This window comes from Trachemys scripta, chromosome 1, assembly GCF_013100865.1.
Source record: "Trachemys scripta elegans isolate TJP31775 chromosome 1, CAS_Tse_1.0, whole genome shotgun sequence".
NCBI lineage: Eukaryota > Metazoa > Chordata > Testudines > Emydidae > Trachemys > Trachemys scripta.
In genome coordinates, this window is record NC_048298.1 from 135,178,801 (window position 1) to 135,200,830 (window position 22,030).

The following is a 22,030-nucleotide window of genomic DNA, read 5'->3' on the forward strand; positions in this document are numbered from 1 at the left end:
CTACAGATATCTGCGCATACATTAACCAGTCCCTACAACACTCCTGTGAAGTAGGTATTGCAAACCCAGTTTGACAGACACAAAGGAGGCTGTTTGACTTGCCAATGGTCACCCAGGGAATCAATGACAGAATTGGAAGTAAAACCCAGGTGTGACTCTAAGTGCCCCTGAATTCACACCCCATATGCTACTGCAATGATGTTTGTTCAAAATATATCTTGTAAGGTATCACTTGAAAAGTAATAGCACACTAGTCATGTATATCATTGTAAAATGCACGTGTTAACCTTAGATGTGAAGTTATGAATTGATTCTGTATAATGTTACTGGAAGATGTGTAAGAAAACAACCTAGCCTAGGTAAAGGTGATAAACAGGTCTGCCCTAGGCCAAAGAATGTGTGTTTACCTCAGCTTAAATATTAGCCATGAACAAAGTTATCAAGCAAACCAGCAGGGGAGACAGACTTGAGAGACAGAATTATCATGGCTCTTGCATCCCAGAGAGACACAGGAGACTGAATACGCCTTCCTAACTTTGAGAACGGAGACAATTCTTTGGGAATATAAGGGACAGAAAGAGACTTCATCTTTATCTTACATCTAAGACGACAGGGGAAGCCAGCACCTTGTACTTCTATGGAAGAGCCTGACTGAGAGACAATCAGCCAAGCTGGACTAAGAGTAGATGGTCAATGAAATCATCTTAAACAAAGACTGTGCCTTGCTAGACAAGATTTAGACTTTTAGGTGCATGTTTTAACTTTCATTTGCTTGTAGCCATCTCAACCTTTATTTCTTTTACTTAGCGTCACTTAACCTATGTCCAGTTGTTAATAAACCTGTTTTAATCTAAACCAGCCCCGTGCCGTGTCTGAACTGAAGTAATTGTTAACTCCAGTTAATGCGGCAAGCTCCTAGTACTGTCTCTTTAAAGGAAGAAATGAACCTTATTATATCTTTGAGTGGTCCAGCAGAGGGCTGGACACTTCAGAGCACATGGTTTTGAGGAAATTCAGGACTGAGGTTGTGCTGGGGTCACTTGGCTAGTAGTAACCAAGGCTAGTGGATACCAGAGTCTGGCTGTAGTATAACAAGCAGGCTGCTGGAGTCCGGGCTGCTGAACCAGGTTTGCACAACACACAGACACTCAGTGCATGCTTGTCTGCTGGCTGGGAGTATCCAGACAGGAAACCATAGCAGCCGAGCACGTTTAGGCACCCAGAGGTAGAGGGCAGACCAATGTCTTACTGGTGTAGCTTGCATCCCATAATGTGACACCAGATCTCCTGACTCTCAACTCTGTGCTCTAATCCCAGTGCCATGCTGCCTCTCAGTACAAACTGCTCATACTGGAACCAATAGCCAGCTGGTCCAACATGTCTGTATTACATTTCCCAGAGTGCCTAGGCTGTCTGCTCTTGGGCTGGATTGGAAGCAGTGGCTTAGAGGTGACATGCTTCCACTGGCATTACCTGAAACCCTGTATACTTTGGTTCCATGCTGGATTGGGATTTCAGATAAAGATGTGTGTATTTGTGAATGCTAACATGCACACTGGCTTGTATGTCCAGTCCACACAGTGCCCCTTCTCCCCACAAATGTTCCTAATCTCACAGATCCATGCAGGAAAAACATCTTTTTTTTTATTGCCGCTCACTATTACCTGACAATTTCGCAGTAGCCATAGTTGTGGACAAACTCCCACCAAAGCCAGGACGGCCAAGGAAATCAGGGCTTGGTCTGACACTTCCACACACCACGGGCTGCCGCAGCTGAGCATTGGTAAAAACCTTCATGCCCATCTCCTTCAAAATCAAAACAGAAAGTACATCAACCACCTCTGCTTCCTAGTACAGCTTTATTCCACTCTGCCCTCCTTCCCCATCCACAGCCTTCTAGTTACAAGAGAGTGGATAATACCACAAGTGAACAGTGTCCATCTAAACTCCAGGCTCTTCTTAGTGGTACTATTTCCCCCCCTCCCCCATCCTAGGGCCAGCTTCTCTCTCTTCTCCCCTGTAGCTCTCTATGGCATTTTCTGTGCCAATGTCAATGAGAGTTCCGTGCATGTTAGAAATGCAGAATATGCCACAGGAATCCATACAGTGTGTGCACTACAAACACACAATGCTCAAGACAGAGGAATTTGGTGCTGAATCTCTAACGTACGACAGCGACACAGAGGGTGACCAGATGTCCCTATAAAATCGGGACTGTCCCGTTATTGAGCAGTTTGTCCCATGTCCCAACCAAAGAACGGTCAGGATGACATTTGTCCCAATATTTTGTTTCGGGCGCGGCAGCCTTTTTTTATTAATTATTATTAATATTTATTTTTTTTTGCTAAGGTGGCGATGACAGGCAGGGGGAGTGCCTTTTCAATTGTTTCACTCACCCAGCATGTCCGGGTCTTCGGCGGCACTCCGGCGGCGGGTACTTTCTTCTTCAGCGGCAAGATTATGCGCCGCTGAAATGCCACCGAAGACCGTCAGCAACTGAAGGACCCGCCACTGAAGTGCTGCCGAAGACCCGGATGTGCTGTCTGAGTGTAAAAATTGAAAAGGCGCTCCCCCTGCGGCTGTCCCGATATTTTGGAGTTATCATCTTGTCACCCTAGCGACACCGGCTGTACAGTCAGAAACTACATTAATGGAGCTGAAGTGAGGCCCCTTTCACAGAGCAACTAGAGATGCAAGAGACCTATCACGGCCCATCTAGTGCTTTACCTGAGGGCCAGTGCAGGACTCTTCCATACTATGTATTAGAAGCACAATTGGGTTTCCATCACTTCCCTTGGGAGGCCTGTCCACTGCCTCTCAGATAAAGAATCTGAGAGTCTACAGCTAGAAAAGAAATTGAGTCACCTACTCCCACCCCTCTGTTACTGCAGGACAGCCCTCATGTTGTGAGGCTCAACTGCTGGAGGGGGAGGCTGAATATATAACAGCAGGAAATAAGATTGCACCATAGTGCAGAATTGACTCTGGCTCTATCCCCTGCCCTAGACTACACACTTCATAATAGAGCCGGGGGGAAAACATTTCAAGGTTTCAAAATTCTTCCCATTCCACAATGGGACAAAACTAACATCTTTCAAAGTTTTTTTGTGTGAAAATAACCAAGAGAGAAAGAGAACTGCATTCCAGAATCCGCAACAGCTTAGGGGTTAGCATCCTCACCTAGGACGTGGGAAACCTGGGCTTGAGTCAGGACTCTGAATCAGTGTCAGTCTCTCTCTCTTTCTGGTGCAATGAATATGTAATCACTTAGACTAAGTGAAACAGCTTCAACAGGAGAAACTCTTCCTCTAAACGGCCATCTGCCTGGTGGTCGGAGCACTCAGTGAGTATATGCAGATGTAGGTTCCAGATCCTTCTCTGAATCAGGCAGAACATGAACTTCAAGCTGCATCTTCCACGCTCCGGATGAGTGTTGTAACCACTGGACTATTGGCTACTCTGAGGTGGGCCTCTCTTTCTAGTTTTGACCAGAAATTCCATCCTGGATATGATAAACCTTACCAACAACAGTTTTGACAAAGCCAACCCTTTCCACTGAAAAGGTTCAGTTTTACAAATTGGCATTTTCTAATGAAAAAAAGTGTCATCGAAAAATTCCTGACCAGCTCTACTTCAGCACTCAAACTGCTTTCCCTGCCAATAAGACTAAGTGCATGTAGACGTGTCAGCAGAAGAGGTTATATAACTGACACCAGGTGCCTGTTGCATTTCATGATTTGCAAGGGAGAAAACCAGGGAGGGCACTTAAATTTCACCTTCGCCCCCACCCTTCCCTGCTCTCCTCTTCCACTGCTAACCAGGTGACAGTCCATTGTGGGCTAATGTAAAGAAATTTCAGCATGCCTACCTTGAAATATTGATAGACATCTGGGCCGAAGTCAGAGGACACAGGCATGTAATACAAGCCATTGTGAAAGATGTTGTCAGCCGGAACACATGGCTCTTTGCTGTCATCTTCCAGGTTCAGCCCGCTGAAGTAATAACCATATAACTCTTGCAAGGGAAGTAGGTTGTACACCTGTGAGAGGAGAAACAAACACAGAATCTGTGTGTGGGGAGAGATCTGTACAGGGACATGCACCAGGTAATGTCTGTTGCTAGGGGTAGGATACCAGTCTGGGTCTCTCAACCTTTGCCTCATCCTCTCTTGAACTCTCTTCAGTCTACCTTGCTCTGTTTTGATGTGTGGTGTCCAGGAAGGAGCACATGCCCTCAGGCAATATTGGCCTGTATTAGGATTGTCACGCTACTGGCTCATGATCGTCCATTGCAGCCTCCAGAAAGATTCTTTGTTAACCCTTAGAGCACAGCCTAATCCTAACACGTTACAGACCTTCCTACCTGGCTGCTTCCTAAAGTTCAGAAGGGGGTGATTAATAGTTGTTGTGGCAAGAGGGTTCCTGATGGTGGGGAGGCCGAGACTCTTGCCTAGAGCAAGCCTTGATTGGCTCTTACTTTCTCCATGCTACTGGGAACCTCACTCCTGCCCATAGTGCAGTATTCTTCATTGCAAGGCCCGCGAGCCAGTGGCGGCTCCCGTCAACACTAAATGCGGTTTGCTAAGTTCCCTCTAAGCTGCACGGCTGTGCATCAGGCTATAAATAGCTGCACAGCAGCTCTAAAGGGCCATGCAGCAGGGACCTGGAGAGGAGAGAGGTAGAGGGTGGGTGGGAACTGGGGAGGGGAGCAAGTTGGGGCTTGCAAGGCTGCTGTGGGCCTCTCTCCCGGCCCCGGAGCTCACTGCTGCTGGAGGGGAGAGAGGGGCCCCTTCCCCCAGAGCTCTGTGCTGCCTGTCAGCAGGGAGAGAGAGGTCCCTTCCCCAGAGCTAGCTGCTGCCGGCAGGGAGAGGGCTTGGGGGAGTCCTCTGGCCCCAGCCCCGGGGCAGCCTGCCAGCACCCCAAATTCCACATCTCCAGCCCCACCCCAGAGTCCTCATCCCTCCTGCCCCCACATCCCAACACTCTGACCCAGCCCTGAGACACACACCCCCGCACCCTGAACCCCTCATCCCCGGCCCCACCCCGCAGCCCTGACCCCTGAGCCTCCTCCCACACTCCCAACCCTCATCACTGCCCCACCTCAGAGCCCACACCCGCAGCCAGAGGGCTGAAAAGAAAACAGAGGAACAAATTGACTAATGAACATTTGGACTGCCTTACTAGGATTGTGATGACATATTAAAAATACTGCATGAACAAAGTCAAGGAGGAACAGGTACACTTTCGCTCATCCAGTTTTTAAAGTATGTTTTGCATTATTCTGCTCTTAATAAGTTAACTTGCATAGGTACCTTTTTAATTCCATATATTTTCCTGGTTATTATTTTATAAAAGGAGTATCATTTTATTGTATAAGCAGACTTTGTTTCAGTTACACGAGTTGCTCTGTAATATTACATCATCAAGGAGTAATAAGTATTGTGTTAATATAGTAGTTGATGTGGCTCTCACATTGAAGGTTTTTTGCCAAAATGGCCCCCACTCAAAAAATAGTGAAGATCAGTGTCATAGTGTGATCTGCCTCCACCTTCTGCTGCTTGGGCTGCAGCTTAGCAGGAGGGAGGTGAGCAGCACTGGGAGGGCAGGTCGAGGCAGAGACAATCTGACATAGAATTGTAGAATCATAGAAATGTTGTGCTGGAGCAGACCTTAAGAGGTCATCTAGTCCATTTCCTGTGCTGGGGCACGACTACGTAAACCTAGACCATCCCTGGCAGGTGTTTGTTCAATTGTTCTTAAAAATTTCCAGTAATGGGGATTCCACAACCTCCCTTGGAAGCCTGTTCCAGAGCTTAACTACCCTTACGGTTAGATTTTTTTTTCTTTATATCTAACCTAAATCTCTCTTGCTGCATGTTGAGTCCATTACTTCTTGACTTACCTTCATTGGACATGGAGAACAATTGATCCCCATCCTCTTTATAACAGCCCCCTTAACATATCGGAAGACTTATCAGGTCCCTTCTCAGTCTTCTTTTCTCAACGCTAAACATGCCAAGTCTATTTAACCTTTCCTCATCAGTCAGGTTTTCTAAACCTTGTATCATGTTTGTGCTCTCCAGAATTGGACACAGTATTCCAGCAGAGGACTCACCATTGCTGAGTAGAGCGAGACATTTACCTCCCATATCTTACGTACGACACTCCTGTTAATACACCCCAGAATGATATTAGCCTTTTTTGCAGCTGCATCACAGTGTTGACTGATATTCAATTTGTGATCAACAATAACCACCAAATCATTTTCAGCAGTACGACCACCTAGCTGGTTGTTCGCCATTTTGTAGTTGTGCATTCGATATTTCCTTCTTAACTGAAGCGCTTTGTACTTGTCTTTACTGAATTTCATCTTCCTGATTTCAAGCCACTTCTCTAATTTGTCAATATTGTTTTGAATTCTAATCCTGTCCTCCAAAGTGCTTGCAACCTCTCCCAGTTTGGTGTCATCTGCAAATTTTATAAGCTTAAGACACTCCATTATCCAAGTCATTAATGAAAATATTGAATAATACTTGACCCAGGGATAACCTCTGTGGGACCCCTCTGCATACCCCCTCCCAGTTTGACAGCAAATCATTGATAACTACTCCTTTAGATTTCTTTCAACCAGTTGTGCACCCACCTTATAGTAATTTCATCTACATAACATTTTCTTAGTTTGCTTATGAGAATGTCATGTGGGACTTGTCAAAAGTTTTAGTAGATGTGATATAGTTTACTTTTACTGCTTCCCCCCAATCCAGTAGGCCATGAACCTTGTCAAAGAAGTAAATTAGGTTGATCTGGCTGATTGGTTCTTAGCAAATTCGTGCTGGCTATTCCTGATAAACCTATTATCCTCTAGATTCTTACAAACCAATTGTTTAATAATTTGTTCCAGTATCTTTCCAAGTATCAAAGTATAATTTCCCAGATCCTCTTTGTTCCCCTTTTTAAAGATAAGTACTATATTTGCCCTTCTCCAGTCCTCTGGGTCCTTCCCTGTCCTCCATGAGTTCTCAAAGATAATCTTAATGCTAAGATTGCTTCAGTTAGTTCCTTCAATACCCTAGGATGAATTTCATCAGGCCCTGCCGTCTTGAATATAACTTACCTAAATATTCTTTAATAGGCTTCCCAGAGTGGTTGGTGGAGGAGGGTGGGAGCAGGAGGCTCTGCCCACTAGGGGATGGTGGGGTCTTTTGCCTCTTATGGAGTGTTTTTATAGGGGAGAGAAGTAAGGAATCAAACCACAGAACTGGAAAGACCCGGCATGGGGAGGAAGGCAGCAGAGCTGCAGGGGATGGGAGAAGAGTGAGGAGAGATAGGAGCTGAGTGAATTTGAAAGAAAGCAGCACATTATCCTGGACAGTGCTGGGTAGAGGACTTGAGAGCTTACAGTCTCAGCAGACAGCTCTCGCTCAGGTCTCAAGAGCAGCACGCTCTCATCCACAGCCCGCAGAGCACAGTGGGAGTTGGCTGAAGCTTCAAGGTGGAGGCTGACATTAGAGGCTGGGAGCCCCTGCTTCTTGGAGAACTGCAGCTGGACCTGGAATTGAGCAGAGGTGCCAGATGGGTTAAATCCTGCCCCTCAAGGGACTGCTGTGTGTGCGTATAGGTCCTGTGGCAAGATGGACGGGCCTCTACCCATTGCCACAACCAAATTCTTCTCCTTGCAGGATGAAGGCCTCATCATCAGACAGAATCTCCTAGGAGTCCCTGTCCTAGGACCAGATGTGACCATGAAGGCCCTGCAAAGGCTCCTGTGTGTTCTTTTCTCCATCTCTGGCAATCCACACAGGGCCTGCCATCCAGTGTATCCCAACTTCTACCTCTTGCCACTTTCTCTCTTTCTTTTTTATGACTTCAGGACAAGACCACTGCCCCTTTAAGAGCCCTGGAAAGCCAGAGCAGCTAGAGGAATAAAGTAAACATACCTTTGCTTCCTCTAATGTAAGCACTTACTGTGCTATATTCTATTCCCATGGGATTTATTTATGTATCTGCAATAAACACCTTGTGTCTGCTGTAAACAAATCACTGCTTTTCCTCTAAGAACAGACATACCCAGCTTCAGTTTATGGACTTTGGACAATGTAGTCCAGCAGTAAATTTCCTGTATTAAAAATCACATTATAATTAGAATTGCAAACAAAATCTTATTAGCCAAATTGTTCTCTCAGTTACACTGGGATGAATTAAGTGTAACTCACATCAGAGTCAATATAAGATAGAACAGAATTTGGCCCTAATGTGCAAATATTAATGCACTACACTGCCTTTCCTCTAAACTGAAATCCTGAAAAAAAGAAAAATCGGATGAGCTGTGAAAGTTTATAACAACATCCAAACTGATCTATAATTAGAATTATCACAGCCATTTTAAAACTTTACTCCCCAATAAATTCCCAGGTGACAAATATTTAGATCATGAATAAAGTTTCAACAGCTCCTAAGTGATTTAGGAGCATTTGAAAATGTTAACTCTCTGCTCCAAACCTACATATGTGTTCATGGAACAGTCAGTGTGATTCTACTCTTACTCTCTCAGCAATAGGCAGAGCTGAGGGAATCACTGATTTTTTGGTTTGGTGGCTGAACCGAACAGTGACAAAAATTGATTAATTTTCAACAACAACAGATTTGTTTTTTTCCCTCACTGAAACAAAAAAACAAAAACAATCTGAGGGAGTCAAATGAAATGTTTTAAATATCAAACTCAAAACATTTCCGAATGAAACCAATTAAAAACATACATACCATGCTTCTGAAATTTTTGTTTTTAGTCAAAACCATTCACCATATTCAACCTGAGTTCACAAATAATGTCAGTGCTCAGAAAAAATGCATTTTTGGGGGCAAATTTACTATTTGCTGAAAAATATTCATCCAGCTATAACTACATAGAAATATATCATGGCATTAAAATATACTGAGTACCATGGGATTTGGCCAACAGAGTAACACATGTTCCCTACCTTGAAGAATTGACTATTGGATAAACAAGATATGAGGTAAGAGTTGAGGACAGAGAGTTGCAGATCAGTTTAGGAAGGATTCCTGGAAGAAGTGGATTTTAAAAGAGAATGGGCACTTGGGGGGCAGGAAATGAGAGCCAGGTGTAAGCAGGGTGGGGCAGTATAGCAAAGGCATGAGGCTGAGAGGAAAAGGAGATGAATGGCACAGTAAGAGAAGATCAGAAACAGCACGGGGAACGAGAAGGTAAGATTGTAGCAGAGATTTAGAGGGGTGTGTGTGGGGGGGGGGGAAATAAAGGTCTCCCATAGGAGAAAAGCTATACAACCATAGAAACATCTTATGTTCACTCGCCTTGTTCTTGAAGCACTTCTCAATCTGGAATCTGGCACTGTCGGCTACTAGCTCCCTGGCAGGGTGCACGGTGTAGACCAGCATCCGGGCAGCAGGAGCCAGCTTCTCACTGACAGCGAGTGGGATGGAGAAAGTGCCTTTTAGAGATGCTGAGAGAAAGGAACAAGTCAAAAGAGAATCACAGAGAAACTGTTCTAGAAGCTGCCATCCTAGCTGGCATGTGTGTAAAATGGGAAGGGGATTGAGATGGCATAGAGAGGAAATACTGTGGAGATGGATTGATGTGGTCGTGGGTTTGGATTCAGATCCAGATGCCACCAAAGTTAAAATTAGGGTTTGAAGGCGTATCCAAAATCCAGTCAGATTTCAGATCAGAATTCAGATCCGACATCCCAGTGGCAGACATCTCACAAGATATGTGTTATTTCCTTATTCCCTTAGCCACACTCTGCATCTCCTCAGGAAATCCATTTGCTCCAGTTTTCTTCTGGGAGGATCTCCATAGGCCATTACTTCCCCAGGGGTGACATAGGCTGCTTCCCCCCACTGCCTCTGTGGAGAGTTTGATGGGTTGGGCAGCCATCCTTAATTCAACAGGGGTCTTCCAGGTGATGATTACCAGCCTGACTCCACCATGCACACCCGTGTGGGGAGAGGTGCTGTGCTAGTCCTGCCTGCTGCACAGATCCCAGAACCTCTGCCTCATTCCCTAATTCTCATTAACTTTGCATCAAAAACTATACTTACCACCACTGGTGCTGACATGCTGTTTGCCACTGAGGACAATCTTGCCCTTCGCCATCACCTGTGCACAGAAAGACGTCATGAGACAGGAGACGGGGGGAGGGGGGGAGGAGAACAATGCAGTCTGATAACGGGAAGCATGCAATTAGGATTGTTTTAACTGTTTGGCTCAATATGAAGTCAGGTATAGCATGTCCAGGGGTAGATAGGTTAGATATTCCACACACAGACACAGTCCTGCCAAACCACCCCAGTCCTATTGCTGCTTTTGCAGTCCTGTTTGCCAGGTTGTGCAGCAATGTGAATCAAGGAAGAGTTTAGCCTAGATAGCATCTCTGCTATTCACAACCCAGTAGATCAATTATTTGAGATATCAGTGCTTGGGGTTTTGCTGGGCAGATCCCAAACTGAGTTCTTTTAGGGACTCACAGAAGCCACCTGACACTTACCACATAGTAGAATTTCACACTGGTGATCTTCCCGTACCCGTATTTGTTCAGGACATAGTGCACTGTGATTGACCTCTGCTGGCCACAGCTCAACACCTCCGTCTCCAACTTGATCTTCACAAAGCTGTTAGTCCGGGAGTAGAAGCGCTGGACAGAGTAATAGGCCTCAGGATAGTAAGGTATCAACCAACCAACTACATTGCAGTTGTCGTTGGTTTTATAGATCACCTGACAAGAAAGGGGGAAAGGGAGAAAAGAAACTGATGTTTCACTGGGGAGGCAGTGGAAACAGCAAATCACTCCCACAAATAAGAGACTAAAATTCACAAGCCGTTGATAAGGCATTTTATCTAAAGCTAACTGCCCAGGTAGTGTAAGTGACAGCAAACCATCTCTAGCAACCTGGAGAGAGGTGACAGCAAAAGCAGAGAAGTGCCAAAAGGAGCAGAAGAAAAACCAGTCTGTGAAAGTCACAATCATTTTGTATACAAGATACAAAGAAAAAGAAAAAGGTAAAAAAGGCTAAATCAATCAATTCCCTTTTTTCTTCAAATCCCAACCGTTTGCCTCACTGCTCCTGGCCAGCATGTCCTCTCTTACCAAAGTCAGCTAATGCTTGCGATATTGTAGAGCACACAAAAGCTGCTGTATTTACTTTTATAATCATTGCAATAACTGAGATATTTAGCTCACTACTTTATAAGGTGCTATGTGATCATTGGAGCATGAAAGGAGCCAGAGAAAGCACAGTCCATCACTAGAATACTATCCTCAACCCATCCTCTTTGGACACAGGTTCTAGGCAATGGGTGAAGAGCAGCCATCCCTCTCCCCAACACAGTGTCTCCCATGGGAATACAACCTTTCCCCATTAGCTCTTCAGGTACTCACTCTCAGGGTAAATTGAGGATTGAACATTTCAGAAGTGTCAATTGAAAACTGAACGGTGCCATTCCCATCTGTGGTGTAGTTGCCCACATTCTTGTCATTGAGGAGCAGCTGGACAACCTCATTTGCGATGGGTGAGTCATCCTCATTTACCAGTTTGACCTAAAGGAAAAGGGAACGTGAGGGTCTCAGAGAGGTAGAAGACCAATGTTAAGTTCCTAATCCATTTGAGTATGGACATGTATGTTTGGCCTGTGTTTGTTTTCCATCTAATACAACTCTACCCCCAGAAACAAATATCCAAGAGTTAAAATGGCTGTCACAACATCATGGCAGCCATCTTAGCATGTGTGGGACTTCCTCAGGTGCACCGCTTCACTTACACTATCTCTTTCAAGTGCAAGGACACACACAGTTCCCCCCCTCATCCCCTATCTGCTCACTCCCCACTACTCATTCCTAGTTTAAGGGCACACACTTCTCATCCACCTTCTTCTTCGTGGCTCAAGGACTCCTCCTCACTTGCTGGACACCTTCTTCTTTCATCTCTGGTTTTTGAACCCACTACAGCTTCCAGCCACGATATTCCCTGGTTCTAATCCCACATCCTTGCTATTCATACATTAGACTGTGAGCTGTCTGGGAAATGTAGAGTTACATAACTCCCTATTCCATTAGCTATATTCCATAAGCCTAGTAATTGAACTGTGTTTTGAGTCTGTGTGCATGCGTGCATGTGTTCAAGAATAATAATAGTGTGGTTCTTTTGCAGGGAGTAATGCCATCCAGTGGGAGCCAGGAAACCCAGAACTAGATAGTATGGTAAAAAAAAATGGCATTTCATTATAATCTATTGCCAGGGTGCTGGGATCCAACCTAAATGACTAGCAGGTAACAAGCTAACTCCCTGTTCAGAATCCCTGGAGAGTAAAGTAATGAAGCAGAGCTGGGAACCAAAGACCCAATCAAACTTTTGTCTTTACTGGGAAAAAGCATTGCATTAGAAAACATTAACTGATGATAAACTCAATTTTTCCCTTACTGTATACAAAGACAGTTGTGTTTAAAAATGTATTAGCAGTAGAGCTGGTCAAAACTTTTTAATAAAAAGGGTTTTCACTGAAAAAAATGGATTTTGTCAAACTAATTTTTTTTTTAACCACAAACATTAATTTGATGAAACTTTCGTTTTTCAAAAATTAGAAAAACAATCAGTTGAAAACATGCCTGTAACTTTGGTACTTTCCCATACTTTTAAAATGAAAATTTTGAAAATGCCTACCTTCTTTCAATTTTGTTTTGTTTTAGGAATGGGATTGGTGTTTGCTTTGGGGGTGTCTTTCTTTTGTTTCATTTTGTTTGGTTAGTTGCTTTCATTCGGTTGGTGGGAGGGGTGGAGTTCCCTCTCTTTTTTCCCTTTCCTTATTTTTCCACTGGAAAAGAGTGTGCACGTGGGGGAGGGGGAGTACTAAAAAGTAAGAAGGAGTAGTACTTGAACTTCTAAACATGAAAGGTAACACCTGCAGAGAAAGTAACACTTTCACTTTTAAAAGTAATACTTTCACACACTCTCTCTCTGAAGGTATGTTTACACTGCAATGTAAACCTAGGGTTAGTAGGGCTCAAGTCAACTGACCTATTTCAGGGAATCCTGGGCTTGAGCATCTACACTTCAGTCAAAAAATTCTTAAGCTAGGGTTAAAATGGTGTCCACACTGAGGCAGAGTGGGCAGGGGTGTCCAGGCTGTGTGCACTGTCAGGGTGGCAAGTGTGAACCAGCCCCACAACTTCCCCACAGCGAGGAGGTAGCCAGAGCTGCCACCATGGGCAGCTGTGGCCAGTGGCGGATTACCGTATGGGCCAAAGGGGCCCGAGTCCAGGGGCCCTGACTAATTTGGGGGCCACACAGGAGCACTGGCACTATGGTCCCACCCCCTGCTCCTTCCCCCCCACCCCTCTGCCCTGCTCCTCCTCTTCCCCCTGAGGCCCCATCCCCGCCAGCCTGGAAGACGGACGGAGCCTGTGTAGAGAGTGAATGAGTATATTCCCCCCCAACCCTCCATGTGGAGCTGGCTGAGTCCCCTCTCCCACACCTGGAGCCATCCTGAGTCACGTGCCCAAGCCCCCTCCTCCCCTGCGCAGGGCTTGCCTGAGCCCCAACTCCCCCCACCCCCCCGAGTCCCTTTTTGGCAAAACTGAGGATTTGTACCATTTACTCTTGCCAGCTGGTGATCAGTTAACAAGAGCAAATGGGACAAATGCTGAGTTTTGCCTAACAAGTTAGGACATCCAGGGCCAAAACGGGACATATGGTTACCCTAGACCAGGGTCCCCAAACTTTCAGTTGTGCCCCCCCTTACCTGGTCTGCACCCCACTGGGAGCCAGGGCCAGAGCTGGGAAAAGGAGCCGGGGGTCGTGGTGGGGGCGGGGGCTGCGGTTGGGGGGCCAGGAGTAGGGCCAGGGCTTGGAGCAGGGCCAGAGGTGCGGCTGGGGTATGGCCAGGAGCAGAGCCACAGCTGGAGTTAGAGGCAGGGCTGGAGTGGGTCCGGAGCAGACCTGGGGGCAGAGCAGGGATGGGTGGCACTCCCTCCCCACTCCCTGTGGACGCTAACCTGGGCCCTACTGCACCTCCCACCCAAATATTCCTCTGTGCCCCCCTTAGGCAGTGCACTCCACAGTTTGGGGACCACTGTCCTAGGCTGGGTAAAAGCCACCCAGGGAGCCTGGGCAGCTGTGGGGAACCCCAGACCCTCCACCTGCCCTGGGCGGGGGACCAGAGTGCTCAAGGCTCCCCACAGCAGTGCAGGCTCCCTGGGCAGTTCTTACCATGGCCTGGCCTGTGGCCAGACCAGGGGGTGGAGCCTTGGGAGAAGGGGAGGGGCAGGGGGCAGGGCCTCATGGCAGATGGGGATGTGGGGGGCCCCCCAATGTTTTTTTTACCCAGGGCCCCAATATATCTTAATCCACCTCTGTCTGTGGGGAAGCTTTGGGGCTGTCTACCACTTGCCACCTTCACAGTGCACTCTGCCCAGTACAAGCAGCCCCAGGGGGGCCTAGGAGCAAGGGCCAGAGAGCAAAGTGAGGACCAAACGCTGCTCTGCAAGGACGGGGAGTGGCTGGGTTCCCAACTCAGGGACAGATGACTCCCAACATCCTGGCAGCTGGAAGCCGCTTCCCCTTGTCACTTCTACTGCCTGCTTGGGGTAAGCTCCGCAAGCAGCGAGGAGGAACCAGAGACGGAAGGGGGAGCGCACTCGGACAGGCAGTAATGGCCAGCCTGCAGTGCTGCTCCCCTGCCACCTGGAACTCTGGGATACATCCGGAGGACTTCCGGAATCTGAGTCAAGTGGGGGCTGCATGCCCACAGGAAAGCAATAGGGCTCAGACCTTAGGTCCCAGCTTAACATGGGCTCAGACCCTCCAGCACTGCAGTTCCTGTGACCATGGTCAGAGCCCTAGGTTTGCACAGTTGGTGTGGACACAAGAGGGGTTTGACTTGAGCCCAGGCTCCAGCTCGGGCATACATCGCTCTGTCAACATACATTGACCTTTTGCCCGTGAAAAAAAAAAATCAAAAAGAGAAAATAATTCTTTTTCCAACTTTATCTTACTTTAATTTCCCCCTTTCTTCTTCTAGTTGAAGAAAACAGAATTTTAAAAATGGGGCATTTTCCCCATCATAACAAAATGAAACATTCTGAGATAAAAAAATTGCTAAGTGAACTTTGTTTGTCAAAAAAAATGCATTTTTCAGTGAATTAAAACAAAAACTGTTGTTTTCCAACATTAAAAAAAAAAAAAAAAAAAAAAAAAAAAACAGCTTCAATTAGCTCCAGTTAACTGGTCATAGCCAAACCTGTGGGGTGGGGGGAAAACTTAAATCACATTTAACTTGTAGTTAAAATCATGTTAATTAGTTAAAATCATGTTAGTTAACATTTTTTTAAACACAAAACATTTCCCCTCATTATAGACCAGACCTCAGAACAAAGGCAGTAAACTTATTGGTAATCAGAGGTCCGTATCGACTAGCTGAAGAACTGAGTTGTAGCCAAGGATGGACAAATGTTGTTTAAGAAAATAATTCTTTTGTTCTAAACTGTGCAGTGTAAGTAGAAAGAATGAAGCTTTGGGGAAGAAAACCTCCTTTGGTGAAAGACTTTTGGTCACATTGCTGGACCCCAAAACACAACTCCCCTACCTCGCAGACCCCTTCTATCACCCAGGATACAGTAGTTTGTCCTGGAGGGTCCCTTGCTGCTGGCCTACCTGTCCAAAGTAAGGAATTCCCCTTTTGTAGGATTGATCCATGTTCTCAAACCGCACACTGCCCAGCACCTGGGTTATGGAAATGTAGGCAGAGCCGGTGAGCTGCACACCTGCAAGACAGACCCAGGATGAAGATGAGACATTAATTAGTCTTGAATTTAACATTGTTTAAATAGAGACAAATTAACCAACTAAGTGTTTGCCTTGGAAATAGTTTGTCACTGTGTTTATAAAATGGATCTTCTCTGGGGATTAGGGTGACCAGACAGCAAATGTGAAAAATCGGGACGGGGGTGGGGGGTAATAGGAGCCTATATAAGAAAAAGACCCAAAAATCGGGACGGTCCCTATAAAATTGGGACATCTGGTCACCCTACTGGGAATTGACTGGGCAGCCAAAGCTTTGACCCACAGAGCAGTCTCTCTCTCTCCAACACCCTTTTCCATCACTGTACCCCAGTCTCTGACTGATTGGAAGGTGTTACCTGTTCCCTTCTCTGTCACGATTGCTTTTACATCAAGGTTCATCTGGTACCCAGAGCGATTAAGCTCAAAGATCTTGGAGCTGAAGACATGGGAGATGCAGCCATCCTTCCCCATCTGAGAAGGGAAGAAAACAGTCAGTGAGCAGGGAAAGAGCCCAGTTCTGTGCAGGGTCAGGAGAACTGGGGATCTTCTTGTCAAAGGGGGCAAAGAGGGTGTTGGCTTACTCGCTTGAGCAAAGATAACAGTAGAATATTCATACAAAAGACCATTATGATATACTTGTGCCTGGCTTAGCTGGTAGGTCTCTTGTCTCTGGGTCAGCGGAACCACAGTACAGATTCCTTGCTAAGACTTGGGCTCCTATCCATTGCTGACTCTCTGGGGCTATGCCCAATGCCTGGAAACACTGCACTGTTAGAGTCTGCCTTCTAGACTTTAAACAAGCTCCCTGCCATTCTGCCCTGTATTGAGGAAGCCACTGAGTGCTAACACTGCAGGACAGCAATGCAGGATGGCAGACCGTGCTGTTTTAAAGGTCCTCTCTTTTCAGGGAGAGGTTGGGAGCAGTTCTCACTCTTCCTGAAGAGAGGAATCTTATGGTACTTTTCCAAGAGCTGGAGAGAACCTAGTGTCTTGGTCAACATCCCTTCTCCCCATGAGACAGATTCTAATGTGTTTAACTGGTGTACACAACCATCCCCAATATTATTTCAATGAAGGATATTTCCTCTCTGATTCTGGAAGTACCTTTATCTAGATTGTGGTTAGTTCCTATGGTGCCTGGAGCCCTATAGACACTGGCACTTTAGATTAGATAGATATTTAGCCAGTGAGTTCCATGTAGCCAAGGACCCGCATCAGCCCCAAATATATTGGGGAAATGCTCTGTGATTCTATCCCAAAGCTATCCACCCACCCAAAGGACTCAAATCCCACTCACAATATGGGGGGGGGAAGGGTCAAAACTAGTTAAAATACAATTTATGTTCAAAGATCAAGAGAGGATTGGGGAGAGGAGGCAAAGATAATAACAACAACAATATAAAGCTCTTCTGTAGCACTTTTTCCCATAGATCTCAAAGCAACTTACAAAGGAGACCAGTATCATTATCCCCACCTTACGGATGGGGACATTGAGGCACAGAGCAGTGAAGTGACTTGCTCAAGGTCACCCAGCAGGCCAATGGCAGAGCAGGGACGAGAACCCAGGTCTCCTGAGTCTCAGTCCTGTACTCCCTGCATTAGAAGGTAGGAATGAAGGGGTGAAAGGAGAGGCGGGAAGGAAGGGAATCTTTTCTAAATAGCTATTGTGTATCATACTTCTTTGGTAACAGACTGACAAAGTGGGTCTCTCTTGCAGTTTCCATACAAACTGAAATCCCTGCACACACTGAGCTGGACTCTCCCCTCGACAGGCTGGCCATAGGTGTACCTAGTGGAGGAGAAAACACAACAGTGAATTAGGGGCTCAAGAGACTGACCTGAGCTAACGTACAGCTACAGACCCAGGATCCGCCCCACGCCTGGGAACCCAGAGATGGGAGTAATTTTGTGTGCTTTCTGTCTAGATTTCTGAATACTGCAGAAAGGTTAATTACCTGTGAGCAGCAATGGTGTGGATTTTCATGCCAACCTCTGTACCCTGGTGACAACTCTCACTGTCTGAGGACATTGCAGCTTACCTTTATTTCTTAGTATCTCCATTGCCCCATACTCATTTGTCCTAATGAAACGTCCTGTCATTTCCTTAAACAGGGCAATCTGTGTCCCATGAAGGGGCCTCCACGTTGCTCTTAGAGCAGCAATTCCCAACCTTTCTATGATGCAGCCCTTCCCCTCCATGTCCCCATGCATCTGCCATCTTCATGCCTTTGTTCTGCTTGTTTTCTGTCTCATTTATCCTTTTCATCTTGCCTTTTTTCCTTTTCACTGTATTTAACATTTTCTTCGCTTTCTCTGTTTATTGCCAACTCCCCTCTTTTCTCTGCAATCCACCAGCAGCTCCTGCCCTTCCTCAGGACCCCACTCACTAGATGCCTCAACTTGATGCCACCAGAGGCTGAGGTGAGTGCTGCACCAGCAGAGCAGAGACATTGGAGCTGCTGCATTAGCCTGTTGCCACATTCATGTGAGTAGAGCTGAGTGAATAAGGGATTTTTCGGTTTGCTAGCCATTCCAAAAAATCGGGGGGGATCTGTATTAGGTAGAATGGACAATGAAAATTTTCACATTTTTTTGGCAATTAAAAAGTCAATAAAAATTGTTTCAATTTCAAGAATTTACTAACATTTAAAAAAAATTAAAAAGGAAATTTCTAAACAAAACATTGTTTTTAATCAAAAATAGAAATGTTTCATTTCCAAAATGTCAAAACAAAATGTTTTAATTTTTTCATATCTTTGAGTGAATTTAAACTGACATGAATACACAAAATGTTTTGGCGTCTTTGAATTGGCATGTTTTACTGGGAAAAGGTTCAGACTGAGATATTTTGCCAGGCTCTACATAGCCAAGACCACAACAGGAGCAGGAAAGGAAGGTGGTTGGCTGTCAAAGAACTACTTGCCATTTGACTTGCAGACTCAGCAGCATGTTGCAGAGTGTGGGGGACATGGACTGGGGGTCCAGGATCTTTCTTTGGCCATGCTGATCTGTGCCCTGTGGGTCCCCCTTAAGCTAGTTTAGCATCCCCCACATTAGTAAACGTTGTTTCACAGACACTTGATTCTCTTCTGCAGTGCAGAACAATTTCCCACAGACGAACTCTAAAGCTCTCTGTGCTCTAATCTATTTCCCTAAAGGTACAGAAAGTGGGTATACTGTTGTCTAGGCCTTTGGGCCATCCACTCTGAAATACTTTGATGACAGTTGCATCAGTTTTGCAATAGGGACAGGTCTGAGCCAAACCCAGGATTTGAGCAACTCCCTGAGCTTTGGGGAAGTTTAAATGCAATCTTAAGCCTACCCCTACTTTTTAAACTTCGTATTTTAAAAATCACTGCCACCACCGTTTGGGGCCCAATTTCTCTCTGGGGTGAGTTCACTGATGTCCTGGGATGAAGCTGATCCTCTGAGGCAGAGGAAGGCAAATCAACTCCCCTTGATGACAGTTGGGCCAGGATTTCACCTTTAGATTCGACATAATAATCTCCTGGTGTAAGAGTTACTCAGCCCCTTTAAAGGACTGAGCCCAACTGTTCTCAGCTACACTGGATAGGGTCAGCTTAGGGTCCCATAGCCCGCTTGGATGCTGAATCCCTTGCTGGGCTTTAACTCCATGCTACTTGCTGGCTTAGCAGAGCCTACTCCTAAAATAACCACTGAAGAGGGGTGAGCCCATCCCAGGGGATCCGTAAGGAAGCAGATAATGTTGTGTAAAACCCACCATACACCTGTGCAAACAATAAGATTCCCATCCACCCACAAGCCAGAGGAACACAAATAAATCTAGGCCGCTATCCCCAAAATCAATATTGATCAGCTTCTTCTGATGGCTTTGTCCTCCTCCTCGTCTGCTGATGAGTCTGCCCTCTTGTCTGTCTCTCTGGGAAGGTCTCACCCTGCCCCCAGTCTCTCTGCAGCACTGTATCAGATACTTACACACCACAAACTTTCACTGTCAAATCGGGATTCAGGACTGAGACACTTTTTGGTGCGTGGACCATAACTTCAAACTTTGGTAGCACTAGTGTGGGGGGGAAAAAGGCACATTAGCTCCTATGCGAGAAATGGACCTCCCAGTTGTTTAGTTACTACTAACACTCAGCAGGTGGGAACTAGAGTGCTCTGAATTGGGTTGGTGAAAGGGACCAAGAAAATGATCTAACACTTGGGGATCATGGTGAAAATGCTCCACTATCTATCAGTAAACCCGACATAGACAAGTAATGGATTTGCTCTGAGGTGCTACTTAAGGAAGGATAAGCCATAAAACAAGCAGTGTTTAGTTAGACTCCTCACTATGTGCTGAGAAAGCTAGTGAATGCTGCTAGGATAAAGGTTAGTTCCTAGTGCCAACCTTTAATGTTTGTAACTCAAGTTTCATAACCTGCCTAGGAGGAGTTTTTCACAGCCTGCACCTAGAGGAGATGTTTAACTTCTGTTCTTTGGCTTTTTACTATTTGTTTCTTCTCTCTAGTTCTCAAATGGCACATTTATTAAAGGCAATTAGTGTCAGAATGTCTCTGGGAACAAAAAGGGGTAAAAAGGGGAGAAACAGAAGACAAGTGGAGTTCAATGACTGAAAGATACCTAGAGACATAAAGCATATGCTGCAGTCACATGATGTGATTGCAGCGCATGTAGATCAAAGCTAGCCGGAGTAGCAATAGCAGTGAAGCCTCAGCAGTGCAGAAGTAGTGGGGGAGTTGCCTGGGTTAGCCACACCCACCCAAGACCCTGGGTCCATACTCAAGCAGCTGCAGCCCCTACTGCTAGCTAGCTCAAAGCTAGCTCAGGTATGTCTACACAGGCTGCAGTCACACTTCCTGATTGCAGTATGAACAGTCCAAAAGAGGGATTTGTGCAGGGCTGCAGTCTTGATCCAAAGAGCTGGCAAACTGGGGTCAGTACCTTTGGCAGGTTGAGTATAGTGCATTGCTGTTAAAATGTATCTCTTGTGAGAGACATCCCCAATGCAAAAACCTTAGCTCCTAATAACCCAGACTTGGGGTTGTTCAAAATGCAAACCCTGGATCTAGATGATTTCTGCATTCTGAATTCTGCAAACAGACTTTGTCTTTGGAGTGGGCTGAACCAGAAGCCAGAACAGAACACCCTGGAATTTGCAGTGTAACTGGACCACAGACTAAGATCTTGTGCAGAAAGGAGTGCAGGCCTGTTCTGTTGAGTCATCCCAGGCTCAGGCACTCAAACCTTGTATGAAAATCCAGGATAATTTCTGGTGGCTCTAATTTGGTTGAGAACGTCCCTCAGGGCCAGAATGAAATAAGACAGAGGCAGTCCTAGAGACAAACCCTAGGAAGGGCCATGCTTTGGGATGAAGTTTAGTCTGAAGTTTGGGTCTGCAGGTAACACATGAACAAATTTGTCTTGTTCTTGAGTTACCTGCAGACCCAAACTCCAAAGATGAGGTGAGTCTGGACACCAGCTCAGGTCTCTAGACTCCACTGAGGACAGGGTAGAGACCTGGTCCATTCACAATGGGGTCAGGAGACCCATAGATAGCAATGCACACTTTTTTGGGGGGTGGGGGTGTTGCAATTTGGGTCTAACTATGACAGATTGGGCCCTACTCCAGCTATTTTTTCCTAGTGCAAATAATAGCAACAGCAGGTATTAACCATATTCCTCCACAGAGAATGAGTGACGAGTGCTAGATCCCGATTTCTTTTCCACATTGATTTGGTAGTTGCCCAGCATTGGCTCTTTGATTAACTGGAACGTGAGCTGGACGATGGCCACCTGAGATGTCACATTCAGCCACTGGAAGATCCGATTGCCCTGAGGATCCTAGGGGACAGAGGGAGCAGGAAGATAGGCACAGACACAGCTAGTTTCTTTTCCTTAAAGGAAGGCTGGTGTGCTATTGAGCCTCCATCTAGCTGACATTTCCCAGAATGGGTAGCCTGTCTCCTGCTGACGCAGAACTTAATGTTTTGCTATTAGCACAGGCAACAGGAATCAAAGACACAAAGTAAGTTGTTGTCATACCTATATGTGACACTAATCAATGCTGTCTATAGTAAGTATCAGAGGGCAAGTCTACACTACAATGCTACATCAGCACAGCTGCAGTGCTGCAGATGCACTGCTCTAGCATGCCTGGTGAAGATACTCTATGTCAACAGGAGAGCGCTCTCTTGGCAGCATAATTACTCCACTTCTGCGAGAGGCAGAAGCTA

At 45.9% G+C, this 22,030-nt stretch overlaps 1 protein-coding gene across 1 annotated transcript in view; it reads right to left on the bottom strand.

The window, feature by feature from the left end:
* Positions 1-22,030, bottom strand: part of LOC117885165 (ovostatin-like) — a 53,866-nt gene that overhangs the window by 26,092 nt on the left and 5,744 nt on the right. The window contains exons 6-17 of the mRNA XM_034786369.1: positions 21,470-21,638; positions 19,767-19,851; positions 17,487-17,598; positions 16,166-16,280; positions 15,681-15,790; positions 11,414-11,572; positions 10,523-10,750; positions 10,077-10,134; positions 9,330-9,478; positions 7,399-7,548; positions 3,869-4,039; positions 1,665-1,806 (exon numbers count right to left, since the gene is read on the bottom strand). Of these exons, the coding sequence (XP_034642260.1) occupies positions 1,665-1,806; positions 3,869-4,039; positions 7,399-7,548; positions 9,330-9,478; positions 10,077-10,134; positions 10,523-10,750; positions 11,414-11,572; positions 15,681-15,790; positions 16,166-16,280; positions 17,487-17,598; positions 19,767-19,851; positions 21,470-21,638 (1,648 nt within the window). The remainder of the gene's footprint in view (positions 1-1,664; positions 1,807-3,868; positions 4,040-7,398; positions 7,549-9,329; positions 9,479-10,076; positions 10,135-10,522; positions 10,751-11,413; positions 11,573-15,680; positions 15,791-16,165; positions 16,281-17,486; positions 17,599-19,766; positions 19,852-21,469; positions 21,639-22,030) is intronic.